The sequence below is a fragment of the Ixodes scapularis genome, unplaced genomic scaffold (assembly GCF_016920785.2).
Source record: "Ixodes scapularis isolate PalLabHiFi unplaced genomic scaffold, ASM1692078v2 PGA_scaffold2__306_contigs__length_199485367, whole genome shotgun sequence".
In the NCBI taxonomy this organism is placed as follows: Eukaryota; Metazoa; Arthropoda; class Arachnida; order Ixodida; family Ixodidae; genus Ixodes; species Ixodes scapularis.
In genome coordinates this window covers 75834518-75857643 of record NW_024609857.1, presented here as the reverse complement: position 1 = coordinate 75857643, position 23126 = coordinate 75834518, and the positions used below count along the sequence as shown (strand labels likewise).

At 46.9% G+C, this 23126-nt stretch overlaps 1 protein-coding gene across 1 annotated transcript in view; it reads left to right on the top strand.

Moving 5' to 3' along the window:
- LOC8050534 overlaps window positions 1–23126 on the top strand; it is a 101499-nt gene that overhangs the window by 45238 nt on the left and 33135 nt on the right. The window contains exons 6-14 of the mRNA XM_029995623.4: window positions 19–416; window positions 1385–1530; window positions 3397–3709; window positions 7448–7624; window positions 9805–9959; window positions 13523–13564; window positions 17709–17882; window positions 20899–20939; window positions 21520–21636. Coding sequence (XP_029851483.3) covers window positions 19–416; window positions 1385–1530; window positions 3397–3709; window positions 7448–7624; window positions 9805–9959; window positions 13523–13564; window positions 17709–17882; window positions 20899–20939; window positions 21520–21636 — 1563 coding nt within the window. The remainder of the gene's footprint in view (window positions 1–18; window positions 417–1384; window positions 1531–3396; window positions 3710–7447; window positions 7625–9804; window positions 9960–13522; window positions 13565–17708; window positions 17883–20898; window positions 20940–21519; window positions 21637–23126) is intronic.

The following is a 23126-nucleotide window of genomic DNA, read 5'->3' as shown; positions in this document are numbered from 1 at the left end:
CGGACTTTCAACCCCCAGGTCCAGGGTACCGCAAGACTGCAAGCGGCGCCTGCCCACAACAGCCCCCAACCACGCGCCTTGCAAGGCCAAGCTGGCTAAGGGCACATTCTACGGCAGCCGGACGGGCACCACCACACAGGTCACCACGACGGTGTCTCTGTCCGCCGTGGAGGCGACGGGCGCGGTGACGGTGGTCAAGAAGTCCAGCCTGCTCGCGGCCGCCTCGGTGGATGGGGCCGGGCAGGTGCCAGGCTCTGCCCTGGTGGTAGCCCGGGCGGTGCCGGCCACCAACGGCCGCAGCCCTCTCAAGGCAATGCCGACGTTTGCCAGCACTGCGCGGCAGCTGCTGTCGACAGCGGGCCACACGCCTGCCAAGCTGGGACGCGCCGTGGGGCGCAGGGGACGCAGGGAGCCTGGTAAGCACCGGCAGCCGACATTACTGTATTTACTCGCAAAATGTACACACTTTTTTTCCCGAAAAATTGACACATATTTGGGGGGGTGTCATTCATTACACGGGGTAAAATTTTTGCATTTACACTCTTCATGCAAATGTTATATTAGGTGCCAATATGACACGGCAAGGTACTGTGCCTTGTCTCCAGTGACGGAGGCGCACCCACGGCTGGTCGGGGGTGCGCCACAATAACCATGCTTTATAAATTGCAAACTTTTTAGGGTGCTTTCAGGGTGCCGTTGGGGTGCCTCAGCACGCAAAGCAACACCACCATTCTTAGTTAGGTGATAGATATTGCTAGTATTGGGCACTCTCGGGTATAATCTGCGACTATGCGTATAAGAACTCTTACGAAATCCAACCCCTCCACCGCCGCCGAAGCCTGCTCGCATGGATCAAGTTTCGTTCACGAGACAAGAACTTGTAAGACAATATATATTGCTAGTATCCGGCGGGCACGCTCAGGTATAATCCACGACTACGTGTAAAAGAACCGTACAAAGTCTAACCGCGGACCCCCGAAGCCTGCTCGCACGGATCAAGTTTCGTTCACGGAGAGGCTACCAGACACACTCAGCCTACAGCAGAGGGTGCACCCCGCTGCATTTACCTGGAGTGTGTAAAATTAGGCCTAACCACTTTCACGATTTCACTGTCCGAAAGTGGATTGTGATTTATTTGCTCGATGCACATTACTGCCGTCTTTTGACTGAGACAGGTTGAATTGCAAGTATATTTTTTGCCCCTCTTAAAATGCCCTAAAATACCAGAAGCAGCCGGGACCCGCATTTTTATTCGCTTTGCATTGGCGTCCTTCAGAGTGGAAGTAACTTTACCGTTAACAAAGCATGGAGGGGCCCCACTGTAAGCTGCGTGTCGACGATAAGTCGACGCTCAATGGCCAAGTGATGGCGTGTGATTGTGCAGAGTGCCTGACCATCTCGTCGGACGAGGAGATGGACGTGGAGTGCCAGGAGGAGGTGCCCAGGGTGATCACGAACCACCATGTGACCACCACTACTGCCACCCGGGAAAACAGCGTCGTCCTCTACAAGGATGTGCACTGCCCACTGGTGAGTGAGGCAACGAAGGACATCCACCCGCCACCAGCTGAATCCACGAATACCCTCGCGTGTCTTTTTGGAAAAGAAGCCTCAAATCGTAGGAAAAGATAGCCTTCCTGGAAATGTTGGCAAAATGTTTGAGAGTCGGAGGAAAATGTGCAAAGATCTGGGTAGCAAGCTGGGAAGAAACATTACATTGCTGCACGCTTTTCTTTGAAAGTTCTGAATGCAATTCTTTGCTGCAATGTTGGTGCTTTTCAATAATCGTGTAGGTACCACCGGAAGCTCGAAACAAGAATCGTGTCGAAGACTTCTGAAAGTCGTTTAGCATGAACCTCGATTATTGTGTTAGCTTAATTTCTCGACGTTAAACCTGGCTCCGACGTGTGCCGTCATAATCTCCATGAAACCGACCCTTTCATTTCCTAACCTTGCTTTATGCCAAAAAATAGCTCGCTTCTGTCTCTTTTATAAGGTGTGCCATACTAATCCATTACTTCCCGATCGACTGCTGAATCATCTGTTTTATATTTCATCACGCATGGATCATATATATAAGGTTGGGGTAGACAGTTACATGTCGGGTGACGAACGGAACATTTGTTGCCAGGAGCAAGACAATAGCACCGTAAAGTTCCGAAAGAACGCCCACCCGAAATGAAGAAATAAATGGTGAAAAACATGGGGCGGGCTCTCTTTGGGAATGCCACAGCAAAACTTTATCAAAAATTAATGATAAACACTTGGGCACTTGCTGCAAATCACGTGACGTAAGAAGTGATGCTCCATATCGCGGACACCGCAAATTCGCATTTCACAATGCGATAAACACGGGAATTTCGACGGACTCCTGTGTCACGGAAAATGATACCGTTGCATACCTGCCAACTCTTCCGAATTTTTCGTAAAATGTATGAATTGGGACTAGTTTTACGATTTTACAAATCTTACTTCAAATTTTTACGAAAAAAAAATTATATAAAAAAAGTTGTTGCTTGTGGTATCTTGCACCGCCACAAGAGGGCGATAGGTACCGTCCACGGCCACGTCGTGGTTTTTACTATCTGTCTATCCGGTGGCCACGGATCCGAAACCAATTCAAAGCCCAAAGCCTTTGTTCGTGTGTCGCACGTTGGTTCGGCGTGTTCAGGCATGGTTGGACCTCTCTGTTTTGGCTAGTTTTGAGGCGAGCAGTGCGGCGTCTGTGTGGGATTGTTGCACGTGTAATTGTAGTGTCGGCGGTGTTCGAAGTTACCGGAAAAGAATTTGAGACGCCCGGCCCGGAGCTTAGGCGAAAGGCATCTCTTCTTCTTTTTATTGTTGTCGCACCGGCTCCCGAGATCCACTGAGCAGGCCAGAGCGAGAGTCTGCTCGGGCAGTCGCAGCACACTTTATGTGGTTGTTTGTAATTTTTCTTTTCTTCAAATTTTTCTTTTTTTTTTTTTTCTTTTTTTTTTTTGTGGGGGGGGGGGATTTATAAGTAGATTCCCCAAAACACAGTGCGCCGAGAAAGTGGGGGAGAGGAGACAAGAGCTTGTGGAGACATCAGAACACAGAGCTCTGGTTAGAACTAAAAGCTAGCTGCCTTTGTCACCACTCTGCTGTCAAACACTTTAAAACATAGAATGCAGGTGTTTGGCGCTTGGCTTTCGCATTCGTACATGTTTCACGAGTGCAGTGGAGACAAAGACAGCTAGCTTTAGGTCTACCCACCAATCTTCCCAATTGAAGCTCAGCGTTCAGACGTCTCCGCGCGCTTTGGTCTTCTCCTCTCTCTCACTTTCTCGGCGCATGCCCTACTTATTCCAAGAGGGGCAAGCGTTTCGTTTGCACCCACGAAAGCCTGCTGACATTTTGCCCCGCCTCCGCCCATAGCGGGAGTCGCCCCATCCGGTCACGCCGACGGTGGTGGTGCTGACGTCGCAGTCGTCTCCACCGTCGTCGCCACTCTCCTCGGCGGGCAGCACAGCGGCCTCCCCAGACAGCACAAGCGTGGCGCCCTCCACCCCCCGGGGGGCGAACAGGGCCCGGGCCACCCCCGTGGGGCCGCCCCCAGGCGGCTTGCCGGACAGCATGCGCTTCCGGTGCCGTAGCATCCGGGTGGGCTCCCACAAGGTGGCGGCGGGGCACCACTGGGTGACGGCCACCAAGGCGGGCTTCGAGTTCACCCTTCGCACCGTGCAAAACGGTGAGCGACAACACCTCGAGGAGCTTTGGAATGAGTGCGTCTATCGTCGCAAGACGGCGAATCGATTCGTGCTCCCGTCGCCTCCGGAAAAGGGCCTCGCTCGGCACTTATCATGGAGCCGACATCCGGCGCGCGCTTTCTACTCGGACTCTCCAGTGTCTCAAATCTTTCGGCATGCATGTACAGCCAACGTACGATGGAATACGAATCGTGTACACTGGTTGCTGGGTTTGGGAAAGAGACGACGACATTGTGCTTTTCTCCTATCACCGACTTCTGCGTCGCCGTGAAACAAAGCCCCGAAGAAAAAAATTGACCGCATCTCCACGTGGTGAATGATGTTGATTGGGGCGAAGCTCTGGTGGTGCTTCTCTGCGTAGACGCTGAGCGGCAGCATGCCGAGCCTTTCGTTCGTTTTTATCCATGTCAGAAAGAGAATGTGTGGTATGGAACGTGGTCATATACGCATTTGAGCATTTGACCGCAGCGCCCCCTCGTCTATAAACGTTGAGCCAAGCATGCAAAGTTTAACGCGATTATATACGCATTTGACCGCAGCGCCCTCTCCTGTATAGACGTTGAGCGGCTACATGCAACGTTTCATCCATGACATCCCCAGCTCTTGAGTTACTACCATATCTCAGAGCCCCCTACTCATCCCGCAGTCGTGGCCGAGTGGTTAAGGCGATGGACTAGAAATCCATTGGGGTCTCCCCGCACAGGTCCGAATCCTGTCAACTGTGCAGACATGTTGTTTTTTTTTCTTTATTATTATTATTTTTTTTTTTTTTTTTTGCCTTACACGAGCACGTGAGCTCACAAGCACCAGCACCAGCACCGGCAAGATTGATGTGAGCATGGACGCCGGACGGACAAGGCAAGACCTTAAGGAGCTTCACCCCTGAAAAGTGTTCGCTCTCAAAGAAAACCCGGAAATCACTCATGCTTGGATCAGAAAGGCCGCTCTTTTTCCGTCTCTAGTGGGCTATGTGGACTTCAGTGCGAGAGCCTACTGGCTCTCGCAGTTGACCGATACGGGTGGACAGCGGTCACAGATTGTGGTGTCAGGAAAAAGAAAACTAAATAGTTCCTTCAAGAGATTCAAGGTTTCCTTCACGCACTAGTGGTACAGGTCGTCTTCATGGACTAAACTCGTGTGTTTGTAAATCCCACTCTTGGCGTGTGAGCACTTCGGGAATGTGGTATCACACTAGCACTCCGTATGGTGTTATATTAGAATTTGGTTTATCAAATTTAAAGGGATACTACAACAAACTTTCGGCACTTATTCTATGGTCTATATGTGTTCAAAGGAGCAGTATCACATTGAACACACCAATATCTTGTTAAAAAAGTCACTAAAAGGAATTTTAAAATGAATTAAACGATTAGCAAAGAGCATTTGGTGGATGTCGCTAACGCCTCGTTTGTAATGCCCGTCTAGGAGCCTTGACAGCTAGTGACGGAGGTTGTCTCGCCTCCGGCCACGACAAGAGAAAAGGGGCAGGAGGAACTCCCGTCTTCCCGAGAACCCTTTTTGTGTGTTTCATAAGTAGCTATTGTCCCCCCACAAGATTATAAAAGATTAACCCGTCACTCAAAATTCGTACAAAAGCAGCCGCTTCGGTGGCTGGAACGACTAGGCCATCCTCTCGACGTCAGCCTCGCCGTAGCTTTGCTCGTCCCGAGACGACCTACGTCACGATTGCGTCGAATGTCACGCGCTCTAAGCTGGGCCTTCTCCGAGCGCTTGCCAGAGTGGGCCGTTTATAACGAAAAATACAGCCACCAGGCTCAAAATACAAACGTGCGATGGTCATTTACGGATATTGTGGATCATATTGAACCAATTTTTGAACACTACGGATATATTTCAAATTTCGTTGAAGTATCTCTTTAGTTCCAGAAAAATTCCATTTTCGATTTAACGAAGGAATTTGCAGTTCTAGCCAAAAAAGAAAAAAGAAAAAAAAAAAAAAAAGAGACGAGACAGAACAAATTATAACGAAGATGAGGGATCATCTTCGTTATAATTTGTTCTGTCTCGTCTCTTTTTTTTTTCTTTTTTTCTTTTTTGGCTAGATGGAAGAGATTGGTGATAGGCCAGGAGGGCATTGCAAGGGTGCAATAATGTCTTGTCTCATAGACCCACACTGTTTGTTTGGTGCACGTAAAAGAACAGTGTTTCTGATCTGAGGAAGGTCTATTGTGGAGCAGACACCATGTAACCTAAAGTTTGGTTGTACGCCATGCAACCTTCAAACTGGTGTATGTTAATCCCCAGCCCATCTCTGGGGAGCGGCAGGGACCCTCCACTGGCCTGGCAGGTAAAGGCCAGTTATTAACGTGGAATTGCATTCTTATTCAATAAATTAACTGATTTGGCTCATCACAACCGTCGCCTGCCACGGTGGAAGAGAGCTTTTCCAGCTGCCAAATGCTCATGCCACGAGCTCTGCCGGCCATGCAACTGTGGGAAAAAAAAAAAACTAAAATATTGTTGCCATGGCATCCAGAAGCTCTGCTTCCTGCTCAAAGCTTTCGTTAAACTGTTCTTGTTGTCATCGATGCGACAAAACTATCCTCTCACTACAATATTGTCACTAGGCTCATTATAAGAGATCTCGATAGTGACGAAGATTTTGGTCTGTTGTAATAGGGGTATGCAGAATGCAGATACTCTTACTGCCTACTTTGAGGTGGATTACAACGGCAGTTTGCTCTAACCAGTTATACTGATAAAATGTGATAAGATACTAGAAAAGAGCTGGTTTATTGAAACTCATGAACTTTAAAAGGTGGTGATTTTTAATTAAGCTGTACCGACGATTGTCATCAGTGCATACTTTGGGACATATGAGGTCCGCAAGGTGCCAGGTGCGATGGCAGCAGTTGGCAAAATGGATGGCGCCACCACCGAACCAGGGCCGCACAAGGTCCGAAATAATGCTGCTATTGAAGAGTCTGCTATAATGAAATGGTAAACTTCTTACAAAACACTGTAATATAGTAAATAATATCGGAATGTATGTTGCAACGAAATCTGTAAAGACTCGTTAACACTCTTGCAACCGAGTACGGCCGAGAGAGACAAGACCGGTTTTTAATCTTCTCGCGACTTCTTAGGACCAGCTCCGCAGCAGCGTGCCCGGTCCTAAGAAGTCGCAAGAGGATTAAAAACCGGTCTTGTCTCTCTTGGTCGTACTCGGTTGCAAGAGTGTGAACGAGCCTGAATAGGCGAAGTTGGCTCATTGGCATAAATAGGAAGACCAACGAAACTTCATGAATCGGTATGCCATAACCGAATGTATGTTGTAACCAGATCTGTTGCAACAAGGTTACACCGTAGTTGGGTGCGTTATGGAAGCCAAGGGTCGGAAGGAGAGGGAGGCCGCTTTTGTACAGGTTTTGAGTGACTGACTAATCTCGAAAGGGGACATAACTGACATCTGGGACTTGCAAAAGACGGTAAGAGGGGAGTTACTCCTTTCTCTCCAACCGCTACCTTTGGTAACGGCATGTGTGACTCGTGAGATAGGGCCAGTGATGGAGCTGTTTTAGGACCAATATTGAAGCTGTTTCTAAGCGATGCACAAACTGCAATTACTGTGCCTCGGATCAAAATACCATACAAACCCATCGTTTCTCGTACATTGCAATTATACCAGTGACGGTTGACAGATGAGACTATGGCTGCCGGCTTTTCATGCGGTGCATGTCATTGCCGTCCCGCCGCAGAGGGCAAGGAGGTTAGCCTGAGCCTGGGCGTGACGGACGTGACCAAGGTGCTGGGTCACCTGTCCCGCAACATGCCCGTGCTGTACGTGACTACCACCCTCGAGTGCGGGCGCTCCCTGCGGGAGAAGCTGGGCATGTCCCGCAACCTGCCTTGCTACTTCGACCCCAACGGCACAGGCAAGTTCCCCCTTGGACGATTTTCTCCGCCTTAAGGGGGGACTCTACCCAAGAAGGTCAGCTTTTGAACCTTTGGCTTAATATGAATGAAAGTTACAATGTATACTGGCAGTTGTGAGGCAGAATGCAGTGCAAAGTTTCATCTATATACATGAGTTGTTAGAGAAATTGTAGTCGTTTTTATCAGGAACTTACTGACTTTGTTTAGGAAAGCTATTCTGAGAAAACCAATGTAATACTTAATGTTTTTCTTCACTAGATCTGCAGCAGAATGCCTGGAGAGTGCAATTGTGGAAACAAAATTTCCTAAAAGTACAGTGGACTCCCATTAAACGAAACTCGCTTAAACGGAAAATTCGGATAAACGGAACTCTAAAGGTTGTTTCAGTTGGTTTCCTATGTATTTAATGATAAATTCTTCGGGTAATCGGAACCCCCCTTTTTGCTTACTTCGGTTAAACGGGACCGAAACCGAAACTACCCATGGCGACCGCGGACATCGGAAATAGCTACAGCAGTCTCACAACCATGGAGTACGCAATAGCCAAGACTGAGGACACTTTAAAGGGAAAGGGGTTGTGTTAGAACAAAATTTATACCAATATTATTATAAAAAAAAAAAAAAAGTTGTTAGGCTAGGTGACGCGAGGTGCCGCTCGTTACAAAGGGTACGGTACAGCCATTCATCCATCCATCCAAGCCATTATATTAAGGCAATCCAATCCAGTCTTTCTACCGCCATTAGGGTTAGCGCCTCGTCTGTTGCGCGTCACGTTTACCATCGAGTACACAAACCAGCGTCCGCTTGCCGTGTTGTGATGGAAGCGGTAAAAAAGCGGCCGCACCAAGCGATCTCGCTTGCTACGAAAATGAAGATCCTTCAACAGCTGGATCGTGGTGACCTCTCGAAGACGGAGATCGCAAGGAAGTTCGATATCCCGAAGTCTACACTCTCAAGGATATCAAAGGACAAAGAAAAGATTCAAGACGCTGTAAAGCGCGGAAGTTTGCCACCGACCGAAGGAGGATGCGAAAGACGCCTTTTGAGGAAATAGAGAACGTCCTTTTTCTCTGGTTTAAGCGCGCGCGAAGTGCTAATTTCCCGATCAGCGGCCCCATCCTCGAAGAAAAGGCTGGAGAGATTGCGTCTCAGTTGGGAATAGATAACTTCAAAATGAGCGACGGTTGGCTCAGCCGTTTTAAAAAGCGCCACGGCCTAGTCTTTAAGACTATTTCTGGGGAAGGTGCAGCAGTCAACAGAAACCTTTGTACCTCCAAGGCATGCACACCTACTTCGTCAAAAAGCGATTACAAAATGCAAAACAAACTACCATTACCTCTTTTTTCTAGTCAGCTACATTAGCTGGACATCATGCTTGTGAAATAAAGTCATATTTCACTCATTTTATGTGCTTTGCTTTAATGAAACTTCTGATAAACGGAACAAATTTTTCTGTCCCTTCGAGTTCCGTTTGAGAGGAGTCCACTGCAATTTTATTTTATGATAACATTGCAGTGACATCCACAAAATAAAAAAAAACAATATTGCATTGTCCATAAAATTCCAGTTAAAAAAAACAGTGAGTGGGTCTTTCCTTTTGTCCCATCAACAAACAATAGTTTTTCTAAAGTGAAATTTATGCCAAAAAGTGGAACAGAGAAAAATGCGTTCAAAGTGCTCCAAACTTTACCTTTTCTTTAACATCAGTGGACTGAAAATAATTTATATATAAAATTAACTGTCAGTGTAAACTAATGAAACTTCCTGGGAATACTTTCTAGATGTTAGTGGATGTAAATATTACATTTTTCAAAATCAGTGTGCTTTGCAGAAATTTTTTTCTTTTTTTTAAACATGCGCCCGATTGTTGGATACTTCACAGTTTACTTTTCCTGCACGTGCCTCCCCGCATTCGGTCACGATCAAACATAAATGCGTGAACCAGTTTTCGCTCCCTCGTGTGTGCTCGTGCGTGCACAAGAGAGCTTCCGACTTATGGTCATGTGTGTCGGGACACGGCTCCAAAATCCTAAGGTATTGCTTAAACTGGGTAGTCCCTTCATACGTGGCCAGTACCATCGGCGGAATTTTTGTGCCGAAGGGAGGGGTTCCTGGGAACGCGGCTTCAGAAGTGGGGCAGAGAGAAAAACTGACATTGCAACGTGGACGTCCGGTGCAGATGAGCGGCACAAAAGAATAACGTTCCTGCCGGACCCGGCGCTGACGGACGACCAGAAATACTTCCTGCGGACGGTCTTTCCAGCCAACCTGCTGGACGAGATCGACCAGACGGCGGCAAACGAAATTCTCATCAAGTCCTCTCCCGTGCCTCCGGTAACTATGCACCGTTGCGCTCTCGTCGTGTTTCTTCTGTATGGAGCAACCTTATCATAGGTACAGTACCTGGAGTGCGTCTGGGACTGGCGTGTTTATTGTTCTATCCTGAGCGTGCATCAGCATCAGTCCCAAAGTGGCAAAACATTGTGTCGCGGGAGCCAACGTGTCGCGCCGTCAAACGTCGCGATCCTGGTGTAGAATGACCTTGTTGCAACAGATTAAGTTACGGCAGACATTCAGTTATAACATATTGATTCGTAAAGCTTGGTTGGTCTTCCTATCTATGCCATTGAGCCAACTTTGTTCATTACTGATATTGTTATAACGTATGTTTGGATATAAAGGACTACCGTATTTGCACGTACATGACATGACCACGACTGTAATGCAGGGGCAGGTTTTAAAGCCCCTAGAAGTAAAAGAACAAAGAAAGATATTACTGTTATAACACAAACATAAGGTTACAGTACACGAGGGCATAGCAGTAATGAAAAGGGGACGAGAACCGGGATGTATAGGTTTTGACTGTACTCATTGTCGCTGTTCAGCTCCTTCTGACCATTGCCACTTTGGAGATATGCTTGTTTCATAGTTTCTTCAAGATGAGCTCTTTGCCCGCATGCTATTTCTTCTCAACCATGGCACACTGTGTCAAGTTGGTTGGTCTACGAAATGTACAAAGCAGAAGCACAAACGCCAGAATACAGAGTAGAAACTAAAAATTGAAAGCCCTTCCACCTCGCGAAAAGGGAAGTCCAGCGAAGGTGGCACTTTGGTGGGATTTGCTATGTTGGGTTTTAGCTATAATGGGGATTCGCTGTGTTGAATTTGGCTCGAACCAGAGGCGGCCACACACGTGGCGCCGAAGGGTTTCTCGATGAACTCCTTCCAGAACCACGAGGTCGCGCTGGGGAAGCGTTCTGATGGCTTGGCGCCGCGGTGATACGTGTAGCGCTTGCGTTTCGATTCCCTAGCTCGATCATCATCGGGGCATTGGCTCAACGGTGCTGGTTCAATTGACGCTGTTGCTCGCGTCGACGCTAGACGCGGGCGAGTTTCCCTTTAAGACACCATGTGCATCGACAATCGCAAGCAGAGGCAGCACGCTCTGGAGGCTCTGAAAGAGAAACCAACCGGAAACTGTGTCCCCAGTGCACCTGGCTACATGTCACTGCGCCGGAAGACTGTGTAAGAGATGAATGCGGTTCGGAGGCGTCCAAAACTTCAGCTGTTTGACAGTCTAAAAAAGAAACTAACGCACTTAAAGGGAAACTCCGCTCCATTCTCGGTTGTTACCAAACACTGCGACTCTCTTTAGTGTCATCTAGAGAGACCGAATGTCAAATATTATAACGTAATACCGCCTAAAAGATCACTAAACCGGCCGACAAAAACTGAGACGCAGTCACCAAAATCCGCTAATTTAGCGGGCGACGTGCGGCGCAGCCAACGTTGTATTTCCGTTGTGGCTGACGTCTGTTGCATACGCAGTTTTTTTTTTTTTTTTTTTTTTGTATTTTCTTTTCCAGGGAGAGCTTACCGGGCGGCGCTACGGACGCGCTCCACGTTTGAGCAAGCAAAGAGGCGAGCCTACTACAATAAAAATCAGTGGGCGAGACAGACAAAAAAAAAATGAACGAGAACAAGAGAAACAAAAAGAGGAAGAGAGAGTTGTACGGGATGAATTTATGACACACCTGCCAACCGGTGCTAGCCGCCTGGGTTGCCGCCTACATAGCCTGCTTCGTTGCTGCTTGCGTTGCCTGTTCGCCGCCGCGGCTAGGCCCGCCCTCCCTCCTCTGTCCTCGCCCTTCCCCTCGCATCCGCGTCTTTCTTGGGTTACCGCTAGTAGATCACGTGACCCCTTTTATTCCACGTGGGTGCGTATGCAACTGACGTTGTGAGTACAATGTTGCCCGGCTGCGCCGAAGTTTGAGTTTCGGTTTGCGATTGTGGTAAATAACAAGATCGCACAAAAAATATTTTGCTTTTAATGAGACAAACGGTCTAGGGTTGTTTTGAAGTATTTTTCACGTTTATATCACCCACTATCTCAAAATTTCCGAAATCAAGCGGAGTTGCCCTTTAAGCAAAGTTGGTTTTCAGGTTCTTACCCCAGACGTGAGAGGGAACAGCTCCCACAATTATTTGACCGATGTCCCAAAATTTTTGCACAGCCCCTTTAAATGACCACTATCACAAGCTTTTGCTGTGTCCTTCATTGATCAGCATGTATTTCAAAATTGATTGCTCCAGTCATAGTGTTGTTATGATGTATGCTAGAAGTTCAACTGGCGCTAGTGTGCTGTCTGAAATTCAAGCTGACAGCAACCAGTCGAAAATTTACTTCTGGTAATGCATTTCTATGGGAAAAAGGGAGTGCATTTTCTCCCTGCGCTTAATAATAAGAGAAAATATCGCAAATAATTTGTCCATACTTGGTCACGCAGCCAAAATAATTGATCAGCTACGGCGTTTTTCTTTCACATTCATGGCATTAAACACGTTGCTAAAACAGCTTCATACGTGCATTTATGAGCACTGTTGGACACTGTTAGTGCGAACACAATGTCGGCGCTTTCCAGTATGGGGGATATACGTGCGAAACGAACGAAGGATGTCTGGAAAAGAACTACGCTGTAACAATGGATCAGTAACTCTCTGTGCATGTAGACAATCAAAATAAATTGAAGGCCACGTAATATAGTTTGAATTTGGAATAAATAAGTACCGCTTTATTCTTTCTGCTCATGAATATGTGCGAAGATGCTTGTTCTGCGTTCAAAACATCGCCCAAATGCACTAAATTTTTAATAATAGGGAGACGCCAGAGAACAAGTGCACAATTAAAGCTGCCCGGCATAAGAACTAATGACAAGAAACACGTTTCATAACCCACATACCTTATACTTTACGTTTTGAGTGTTTTTAACTGCTCGAAAAGATGCAAGACGGGGTCATTTTCTTATAGTGACAGGATGGGCACATCACCAATATATAAGCGCCGCCGAAATGCTGGCGAACCTTGAACAGACTCTACATTCCTTTTGGTTGCTATTTTGTTTAGAATCATTGCTCGTTTTTACAGACCTGCTACGAAACAGGTCTGGGCCTTAAATATAGCAAAGTTTAACATTGTTCACTCGTGAAGAAAAATACTGTAACCAAAGCAATTACACTTTTGCAATGTTAACAGAGCTACCTAGTATTTACTACGACCCAAGTAACAAAGGTGATTCCTATCATTCTCTGGCAAAGAGACAAAATGCATGTGCATTTTCCCATAGGAATGCACAGGAGCAGCGCAAAAAGTAGACTGGTTGCTGTCTGCTTCAATCTGCATTTCGGAAGTCGCATAGGCACTGGCGCCAGTTCAACCTCTAGCATACATTATAACTTTATTTGCTCTAGTGGAGCATTTTGTACAAAACTATGGCTATTGTCATCCTTTTGTATAATCTCCAAGGGTTTTTCTGTCTGCTCCAGAATGGACTTTTGACTGCTCCAAAAAGTGCTTCAGAATTATTCTAACTAATTGAATCACTTTTGATGTCTTTCAGACACCCTCACCCTACTGCTCATCCTTGAGGCCATCCCCACAGGTGAGGCTTTTGCTTTGGTGGCTCTGCAATTTGACATCTTAATGTCTTGCGCTATGGACAGCTACCACCATCTATGAGCGATGGCGACAACCGGCTTGCCGGCCTCGCTCATAGATGGCAGTAACCTTTCCAGCCTTTCCACTCTGGTTTTCACTAGAGTGGAAAGGCTTAATTTTTCTAGGCGTCATCTAAGATGTCGTCCTCAAGGTCATCCTAGAAGTCGTCCTAGATGTCGTCTTAGAAGTCATCCTTAAGGTCGTTTTAGTAATCGTCCTTGAAATCGTCCTTGAAGTCGTCCTTGAGGTTGTTTTAGATGTCGTCCCTGAGGTCGTCCTAGACATCGTCCTTGAGGTCGTCCTAGACGTCCTACTCTAGTCGTCGTCCTTGAGGTCGTCCAAGAAATTGTCCTTGAGGTCGGTTCACCATGGTAGAGCTTTGCTGATCTTCCTTCTTCACCAAAATGGAAAGGCTGAAAGTTTTTTTGTTTTTTTTTTGCAATTACCTTCTAATTTTAGATGTGCACTTGCTTGGTATATTGCGGTAAGTTGCTCGAATGCTGCTTAACTTTTCTATACAATGATAGCTGTTATACGCTTTTCCCACCAGAGAAAATGACGTCTGTTGCTTATGTTGTATTTGACATAGTAAGGTGTCCGCCGTGTATGTTACCAAATCCTTGAAAAAGATTGCTTGCCACCCGTGGGAATTAAACTTGGGTCTGCTGCGTGCGAAGCAGAGGTGTTACCACGGAACTACGCCACAGTGTTAACAAGCCGTCTTATACATAGAGCTTGTGTAGAATGCAATGCCCACTGAATGTGCTGTCTGAAAAATAGTGAAGAAATAGTCTATAACAAATTGCCACTGTAGCACTGTCAATGCCAAGAGCTCGTGCCGGAAAACATGCTTTTATGTGCCCTGGAAAAAGAAACAAGAGTGTTCTTTGTAGTATTTGATGTCCACTGCATGCACTCTCTGAAAAGACAAAAATACAGTCGAACCCGGATATATTGAATTCAAAGGGGATCGTAAATAGTCTGATATATGAATAATTTGATAAATAAAATAAGTTAAGCTTGAGTTGAAATTTCTTGGCGTCTCTGCTAATACCGCAGGTCGCGACAAACGGGAGCTTACCAAATAGAGCATCCAAGAGATGCTAAATGCAGTAGAGCGTAGTTGGCGGAGACTGCAAACACCGCCACGCTTACTCGCGCACCTGGTTGGGATCTCCACACAGCATGGCGACAAAACGCAAAAATAATTTCTATAAAAATGAAAGCAAGACGGAAAAGTAAAATGCATAAAAAAAATCTCTTGAACCATAGGAAAAAGTTAGGCAAGCAACAAACAAGGAAGCTCACTAAATTCTGACAAAAAACAAAAGGCAGAAAAAAAAAACTTTCAGCCTTTCCTTCTTGTGAAGAAGGAAGAGCAGTGGAGCTGTAGCTTCTCTTCTCGGCAGTGGCTTTCCAGGCGAGCGATCTGCTCTTCTTTCGCAAGAAAATCGGAATCGCTCGACGCAGTGGAACTTTAGGTGATAGCGGCCTTGCGGCGATTGCAGAACCATTGGCGCTGCTGCGCACATCGCCGCTCGTTCCATTCCCGCTCTTCTTCCTCCAAAAAAGCGTTGCCGCCATCTATGAGCGACGGCAGCAACCAGAGTGTTGTGTCGACCATGGGTGTCGATATTTGTTTGGTACCGGACACGATCCTTGGGAAACTAGCCCTTAACAGCTCTCCGCTGTAAAAAAGGCCAAAGCAATAACGGCAAAAGAAAAAGGTAAACAAAGATAAAGCGTTCAAAGTGCGGTTGCGCAACCGTCGGCACACTCGACTTGCCGAAGACTTTCTTTTTCGCTTAGGTATTTTATTTTGGGGCCAGGGAGGGAGTCGTACAGCATCAACAGTGTTTGGGGGAAGGGCGCAGGCTACCGTTACATTCCGACAGCGGGCACTCCTTGCTCTCCCTGCGTGCGCACGCCCATGCCCTTCCCCTTGCTTTTGCCATCTTCTTTTTTTTTTTCTTTTCTTTTTTACAGTGATGTGCTGTTTTTGTTTTTTGTTTTTTTTTTTCCCCCAACAGAACTGTTTTTTCGCTGTGTATCTTCGTATCTTCCCTGCATGTATGCTGGCTTGGAAGTCTGCCAGCCAAGCAACGCAGCTCGCCCGCCACTGGCGCAGTCGGATCACGAAAAAGCAAGGGGCGACTGGGCTTCGTTTGCTATATGCAGTGCCCCCACCATGGAAGTTGGATACAAAAGGACAACGCTCCTAACTATTACATCTGATTTTCGAGGGGATGTTTGGACTGTGATGTAAGAAAAGACACTACCCAGAAAAAAGAAAAAAAAATTCAGTAAAAAACGTTGATTTTGAAAAATTACATAGGTATTTCTATCCACTAAAATCTAGAGAGTATTCCCAGCCACCTCGGTGGCTTCAAGGCGAGAGTGCTGGCCTACGGATCCCCATGTGGCGGGTTTGAATCCCGGCCGAAGTGCCCGCAATCTGACGGAGGCTTAGTGCGGAGAAGGCGCCGTGTAACCGAGCTTTCAGTTGCACGTCAAAAGATCCCCAGGTGGTCGAAAATAATCCTCATTCCTTCGCTGGGGCGTGCCAGATGCCCGCCATTGGTTTGGCATGTTAAACCCCCCCAAATTTGACTTTTTTTTTAGAGAGTATTCCCAGAAATTTTTGCTAGTTTACACTGCGTAGCTAATATTTTATAAAGTATTTTCTGTCCACCAATGCTAAAGAAAAGGTAGGGTTTGGGGCACTTTGAACACATTTTTCTTTATTCCACTTTTTGCTACAAATTCCATTTTAGTCAGTCTATCGTTTCATAAGGGCAATACAGGGAAGGCTCGTTCTTCACTTTTCCTGACTGAAATTTAATAAGGAATGCGGCTATGGAATTTTTTTGTCACTTTACGTATGTCTTTATCAAAAAGTGTTGACATTTTGTCGGAGACACAGAAGAGAAAATTGATAGAAATAAATGACTTTTTACAAAAAGCTTTCCATAGCCGCACCTCCTAGGCATTCTGCTACATATCTAGCGAATAGATAGTTTTCCGACTAGGCGTGTTTCTGATAAAAACTGCCCTAATTTCCTTCCCACTTAACCGACAGACCTGAAATTTTGTTATACACCTTCTAGCATGACCACGAGGCTACCCTGTAAATTGCATTAATTTTAAGCCAAGGGTTCAAAAATTGACCCTCGTAGGGGGTGTGTCCCCTTAAACAAAAATTAGAAATACCCCGAGCGTGATATAACCGGGCTTGACTGTAGTTGATAACAAAATGATGTCGAGGTACCGTCAATCCCAGGAGCTGGTGCCAGGAGACGTGCTTTCATGTGCACCAAAACTAAAAAGTAACAAAAGTGTTCTGAACAAAGTGGTCAGATGTCTATTTTGTCCCGAACGCTTTTGTTCACACCCCACAGCGCATGATCGCAACGCCGATGCCCAACGACTTCCCCGTAATGTTTCACAGCTATCGTTGTGACTGTACAATAAATTAACACAAGGCTGGTAAATGTTTTTTTTATACAGTGCATGACATTGGTGTTTTTGTACAAAATAAAGCCATAGAGACACTAGGTACAGACCTTGCAAGTGACATTTTTCTGCTTTGTGTATATCGAAGCGTAGTTAGCAACATGGTCCCACCTGGACAATCGGTGTCCGCGTCTATGCCCTGCCGTTCCGAAGTGGCCGAAACGTGCAAGACTTTTCCACTTAGATCAGGGGGTTCCCAAACCTTTTCGTCCCAGGGAACCGCTGCAAGCCTCAAAATGAATAATACCGGGCAATAAAGGCGTTTGGATGGTGAACCTGACAGAGTAAGACAAAAGGGGACGACTATAGAGAATAAGAAGGTAGATTAACCTGGCGCACAATGTAAAATATATATATACATATTAGTGCGAAGGGTGAGGTTGCTTTGCCCGCAACACCATCTCGTCCATGGCTGGGTCCGTGGAAGGTTAAACTGGGGAGGAGGGAGGGAGCACTGCAATTTGGGTGCTCGCAGAATTTAGTTTGAGAACCCCTGCCCTAGATTATTACATCAACTCTGCGTCCATGACACTTTGAAGTAACGTCGGCATTCCACGACGTGTTGCAATGCGCAGAAAGGCGTGGGGTCATCGAACGAAGCTGCAGCAAGTCCCGGGACATCTGTGCTGCTGCCCCAGTCCGGCTCTTCCTCAGGGGTGACGCACGTGGTGGTCCACAACATCCCCACGACCTCCGCGGGCTCACGGGCCACCCGGACCTCCTCCAACGCCGGTGCCAACTGCCAGCAGGTGGGGCCGCGCTCTTCTTTTACAGCAGGGATCCACCATTACGTGCGAGACTCTGGAGGCATCAATCGGTGACTTAGTCCTCCATGAAAATCCGTAGCTTTTCGCCACGGTAGCTGTTAATGCGCATAATGACGTGCACTTTTATAAAAATATCCGCTCTTTGTTTGCTCGATCGCACTAACGCAGCCTCGTAGCCACCTCAAACAATCGGCAACTTTTCCCCACAGTGTGCAAAGAATCGACAGCAGTAGCTGTTGCGAGTAAAAACGCACACTTTTACGCATATCCACTTTTAGGGGCGAAGCTTTTAGAGTTTCTCCTTGTCCGTCTGTCTGGCGTCCGTGCTCACATCGATTGCCATCCCATCTGTCTTCTTAAAAAAAGAGAAATGTTTGCGCAGTCGATAGGATTCGAATTTGTGCGGGGAGACCCCTATGGATTTCTAGTCCATCGCCTTAACCACTCGGCCATGACTGCGGTACGAGTAGAGTTGGCTTTGAGGTGTGGTATGTAGTAACTCAAGAGGTGGGGATGTTAGGGGTGAAACGTTGCATGTAGCCGCTCAACATCTATTCAGGAGAGGGCTATGCAGTCAAATGCGTATATAATCGCGTTAAACTTTGCATGCATTGGCTCAACGTTTATAGACGAGAGGGCGCTGCGGTCAAATGGTCAACAGCGTATATAACCACGATCCATACCCATACCTGCCAACTCTTCCGAATTTTTGTAAAATGTACGAATTGGGACTAATTTTACGATTTTACGAATCTTGCTTCAAATCTTACGAAAAATATATTTTTTAATTTTTTTTTTAATTATTTTATCTTATTATTATTATTTTTTTTTTTTTTTGTGTTTTTGTAACTTTGTTGTTGGCGGTATCTTGCACCGCCACAAGAGGACGATAGGTACCATCCACAGCAGCGTCGTGGTTTTTACTATCCGGTGGCCACGGATCGAAAACCAATCCAAAGCTCAAAGCCTCTGTTAGTGTGTTCGGCGGTGCACGGGTGCACGTTGGTTCGGCGTGTTCAGAAGTTGTTGGGCCTCGTTGTTTCGGCCAGTTTCGAGGCGAGAAGTACGGCATCTGTGCTTGTTGCACGTGTACCTGTAGCATTCTCCTGGTCACTGTGGCTTTGCGACGCAATGCCAAACTCCAAACATCAAAAGAGGTACTTTCAGGTGTTCCTGAAGTCCTACATGTCAAAATTTCCGTGCTTCGTGCCGCCTAAAAAGCGAGAGAAGTTTGGATTCTGCAGCACGTGCACGTATGATGTAAGCGTTTCGCACGCTGGCCAGGCTGACATTAAGCTGCACATCGCTTCGCGTAACCGTAAAGTCCACAGGTTGGCAGGTATGCATACCACACATCCAGCTTGCAAAACGATTTCCTGCTACCATTGACAAGTGATAGCTTCGCCAAGTATTTGGTACAAATTCGTTCGCTACATATTTTCTTCTACCTTGCTGTGCTTATTAAAGGGGCCCTGCAAGAACTTTTTTACTGGTTTTTAACTTGCACCGAACCTGAGCGCACTGAATGTACAGTAAAACCTCGTTATAACAAAGTTGAAGGAGCGGTCGTAATTATTTCGTTATAACCATGTAGTTTGTTATAGCCAATGTCCATTTCTTCCCACTATTAGCAAGCAAGGGGAATTATGATTGCTTTGTTATATCCATTAGTTTGTTATATCTCGTTTTGTTATAACGAGGTTTTGCTGTAGTAACTTAGTGAAACTTTTATTTTCTCGAAATTTGCTTTATTTTAAAATTTATAGGCAAAATAAAATTACAAAAAACAAGCAAAAAATAACCTCCCTCATGACGTCCTTGGTTGCTTGAGTGGCCGTGAACTAGAGGAGGGGTAGTGGGCTCATCGCGAGCGCTTGCGGCTGCCGCACTCCGTGTCGACGGCGCGAGGGGGCACCACTAAAGCATGTTATGGATAGGCTGTATGCAGCGGGCGGCCAGAGCGGCTCTTATTGCATTTGCTGCGCGATTAAACACTAATTCGGCACGACACTTCATTGGCCACAAACGACAGCAAACACGGGGTATAGATCAGTTCGCGCTGCCATACCGCGAAACGGCGAAACCGCGAGACAAAGCTTCTCGCCGAAGGTACCGAAGGCCTTCGGAACGCTCGGAGCCGGTCGGATCCTCCTGTCGATACGGCCGCAGCGCCGACTCGTACATCCGGGACCTTTTTGTGTCGGTGCCTGATCCCACTACTCCCTTCTGTATGCGCTGCCTTTTGCACCACTTGGTGGCGGGTTTGTCGACGCGTCATTTCTTGTTTCTGTACTTTATAAACTGCATTCGTTTCTTTTCTGATCTAAACTACCGAACAAAAACTACTTTTATAAATAATTGAAACGGTTCGCGCCACTTATATTTTGTATTTCGACTAAAAAGAAGCTTTTAGCGGCTCTGACCAGTAGTAAGCCCTGGACCAAAGGCATCACATTTTGCGCGCTTTCAGTACCGCGGGTCGCCCTCGTTGGTGGAGGAGGTTTCCACATCGTACGGTTAAAAAAATAAGACGCACTGATATTTAGTTACTCTCTCCATGCCCGCTGGCTTGCCCAAACTTCAAGAGACGTGAAAACCACAAAAAAGGTAGACGCTTAAATATGATTGCAGGGCCCCTTTAAGGTTGATGTGGCAGTCCTGAAATTTTCTCTCGGAGGTAGTGCGCTCCCTTCAGTTCTTCGGTCCACCGTGCTTCTGTGTGCAGTTATTGTTCAATATGAGCAAACAGGAAACGCGGCTGTGTGCTGGAGCACAAAGTTGTGCAGCGTACATTCGGCGGTCCCGCCGTAAAGACCTAATTTTCGTGGCGCATGGTGGCCAAAACACGAAGCTATGAAAGTATGTATTAAAAATGTTAGGTTGCAGTAATAAATATGAACTTGGGCTGGAATTCAAGGGTTGGAAATTTGCTCTTCAATTTTTTTGGGGTTTTGCTGCGATTAATTCTTGCACTTTTTTCTTCCCTTGTCATTACTAGGCTACCTCCGCAGTAGAAGTCCCATCAGGGCCAAACATCAAGTAAGCAACTTCAGAACTTTGTCTGTCCGATGCTTTTTGTGAGAGGTGTTTTACCCCCTTCCCCCCTCAATCCCTCTATTTTTGTAGTCTTAGAGAATGCAAAGCATGGTAATATGTTGATCACACTTTAACGCTGAGCGCGTTTTAGGGCTGTCTTCCGAACTTAAAGTGCCGCAAAAGTTTGTGACAAAAAGTATGACAATACGGCGAGTGTGCTTTGTTTTGTCCGAGTTTAGTCACCATATTTGAATATAGTAGGCGCAGCAAACAAGCAATGCACTAGGTCGAAATCAGACAATGCGATCGTCTGCTAGCAAAAAGGGAGCTATGCCATGAAATTTTCAAAGATAAAATGCACCACTAAAATATACTTTTCATGAAACTGGTAGTGACTCTAGGGAAAGCTACTATTCGAAAAGTACCCAGCTCTCAAGGTATGGTGCCGCCCTTGGAGCATGTGTAGTCTTTTGCAACGCCGCCACCCCTCAGCAAGCCGAGCCAGTCGAGGGGTCGGCTGTGCATGGCCCGTGCTCGCCAGCCGTCGGGACCTGACATTCGTCGCATTCCGTCCTGCTTTCAGGCTGTTGGTGTACCCTCCTCCGCCCAAGACGGGGGGAATCGCCGTGCACAGGGCAGATCTTCGGTGCCTCGGCGAGGCCCAGTTCCTCAACGACGTCATCATTGACTTCTACCTCAAGTGAGCTTCCCCCCGGCACCCTCGGGTCACCCGTTTTGGGGCACGTGCATGGCACCGTCAGTGCTAAAGGGCTACACTAGCAGTTGCGGATGAACATGTTCCCAGAGGGAGGGAGGTCAGCGTATCAGAAGTTTGAAAAAACGCCCTCCCCCATCCCTTTTCCCCACCCTAAAAGTTTACGCATATGGATGTCGAAGGGGGTGAGGGGGTCAGGGTCAGGACATTTGGACCCCCCCCCCCTGAATTCACCACTGTACTCTAGGGCAGGAGTTCAGAAACTTTTTGATCTCGAGGAGCCCCCATCTTTCCTGATTCATTACCGACAAACCTTTCCCAGTCTCGGCGTTGATCCAGTAAAGCAATGCAGAAGCCGATAGACCTTTTAAACAATGTGCATGCTGGGGAGCGTTTTGTGCAGAGTTATACATCGATAAGTAGCTCAGATCTGCTAAAACGGTGCTGAAATTGGAGGGACACTACAGTTGAACCTCAAATTCCCGATTTAACAAGGTCTTTTTGGGCATAGAACACCATGTATTTTCGGCCTCGTATAATGAAGTCATTTTTGCGGCTATTTCAATATAACAAAGTGCCATCGCCGTAAAATACCAAAAAAGAAGGCCCTAAAGGAATATTTCGTAAAAGGAGTGAAGAATATAAAAAAGAATTTACCGCGACCGCGAGCGATTGAAGATGTTACTTCACGCGGACGGGCTTCTGAGTGTGATGCTAACAGCACCGGGAGGCGAAGTCGCAGAAAGTGCCATCTCAAAGAATGCCCGTGAGGTGCTCTCTGCAGAGTGCGGTGTGCATGATGCGTGGTGTTGAGTGTAACGTGCGGGTGTGCGTGTGTTTAGCGCATGTGCGTGCATTCCGTGCAGGCCTGGGCACTCCAGTCTCTCTTTAAGCCTCGTTTCGTTGCTTTGCTTTGCTTCGCTTCGCTCGTCTAACTGTACATACTTTGTTCACCCTCACGTGCTTTGCCACCATGAGCGGCGGTATATGCAAAATGCTTTCACTTGAAGAGAAGTTAAAAATCCTGCAAGCCATTTCGAACGGCAAAAATAAGGATGTCGCGGCCTGATTTGAGATACCGCAGAGCTCGCTTTCAACGATTTTAAAAGCGAAATAGAGTATCCTTGGTGCTCTGAAGAATGGCAGAAGTGCCCAGCAAAAACTGCTGAATTCCGCCATCTACCCAGACGTCAGCAAGGCAGTTTTCTCCTGGTTTATGGATACCCGGGCACGAGACGCTCTATTGAGTGGTGCTGTCGTAAAGCAGAAGGCGAAGGACTTTGGATGCCTGTTGTACCGCAATGACTTGAAAGCCAGCAGTGGATGGCTCCACCAGGTCAAAGCTCGGCAAGAGATCGTCGGGAAGATGGTGAGTGGCGAGTCGGCGTCAGCCTGAAGCTGTTGCTTGGCTCGAGAAAGAGATGCCCAGAATCCTGACGTGCTATCAGCCGGCAGACATCTACAACGCAGATGAA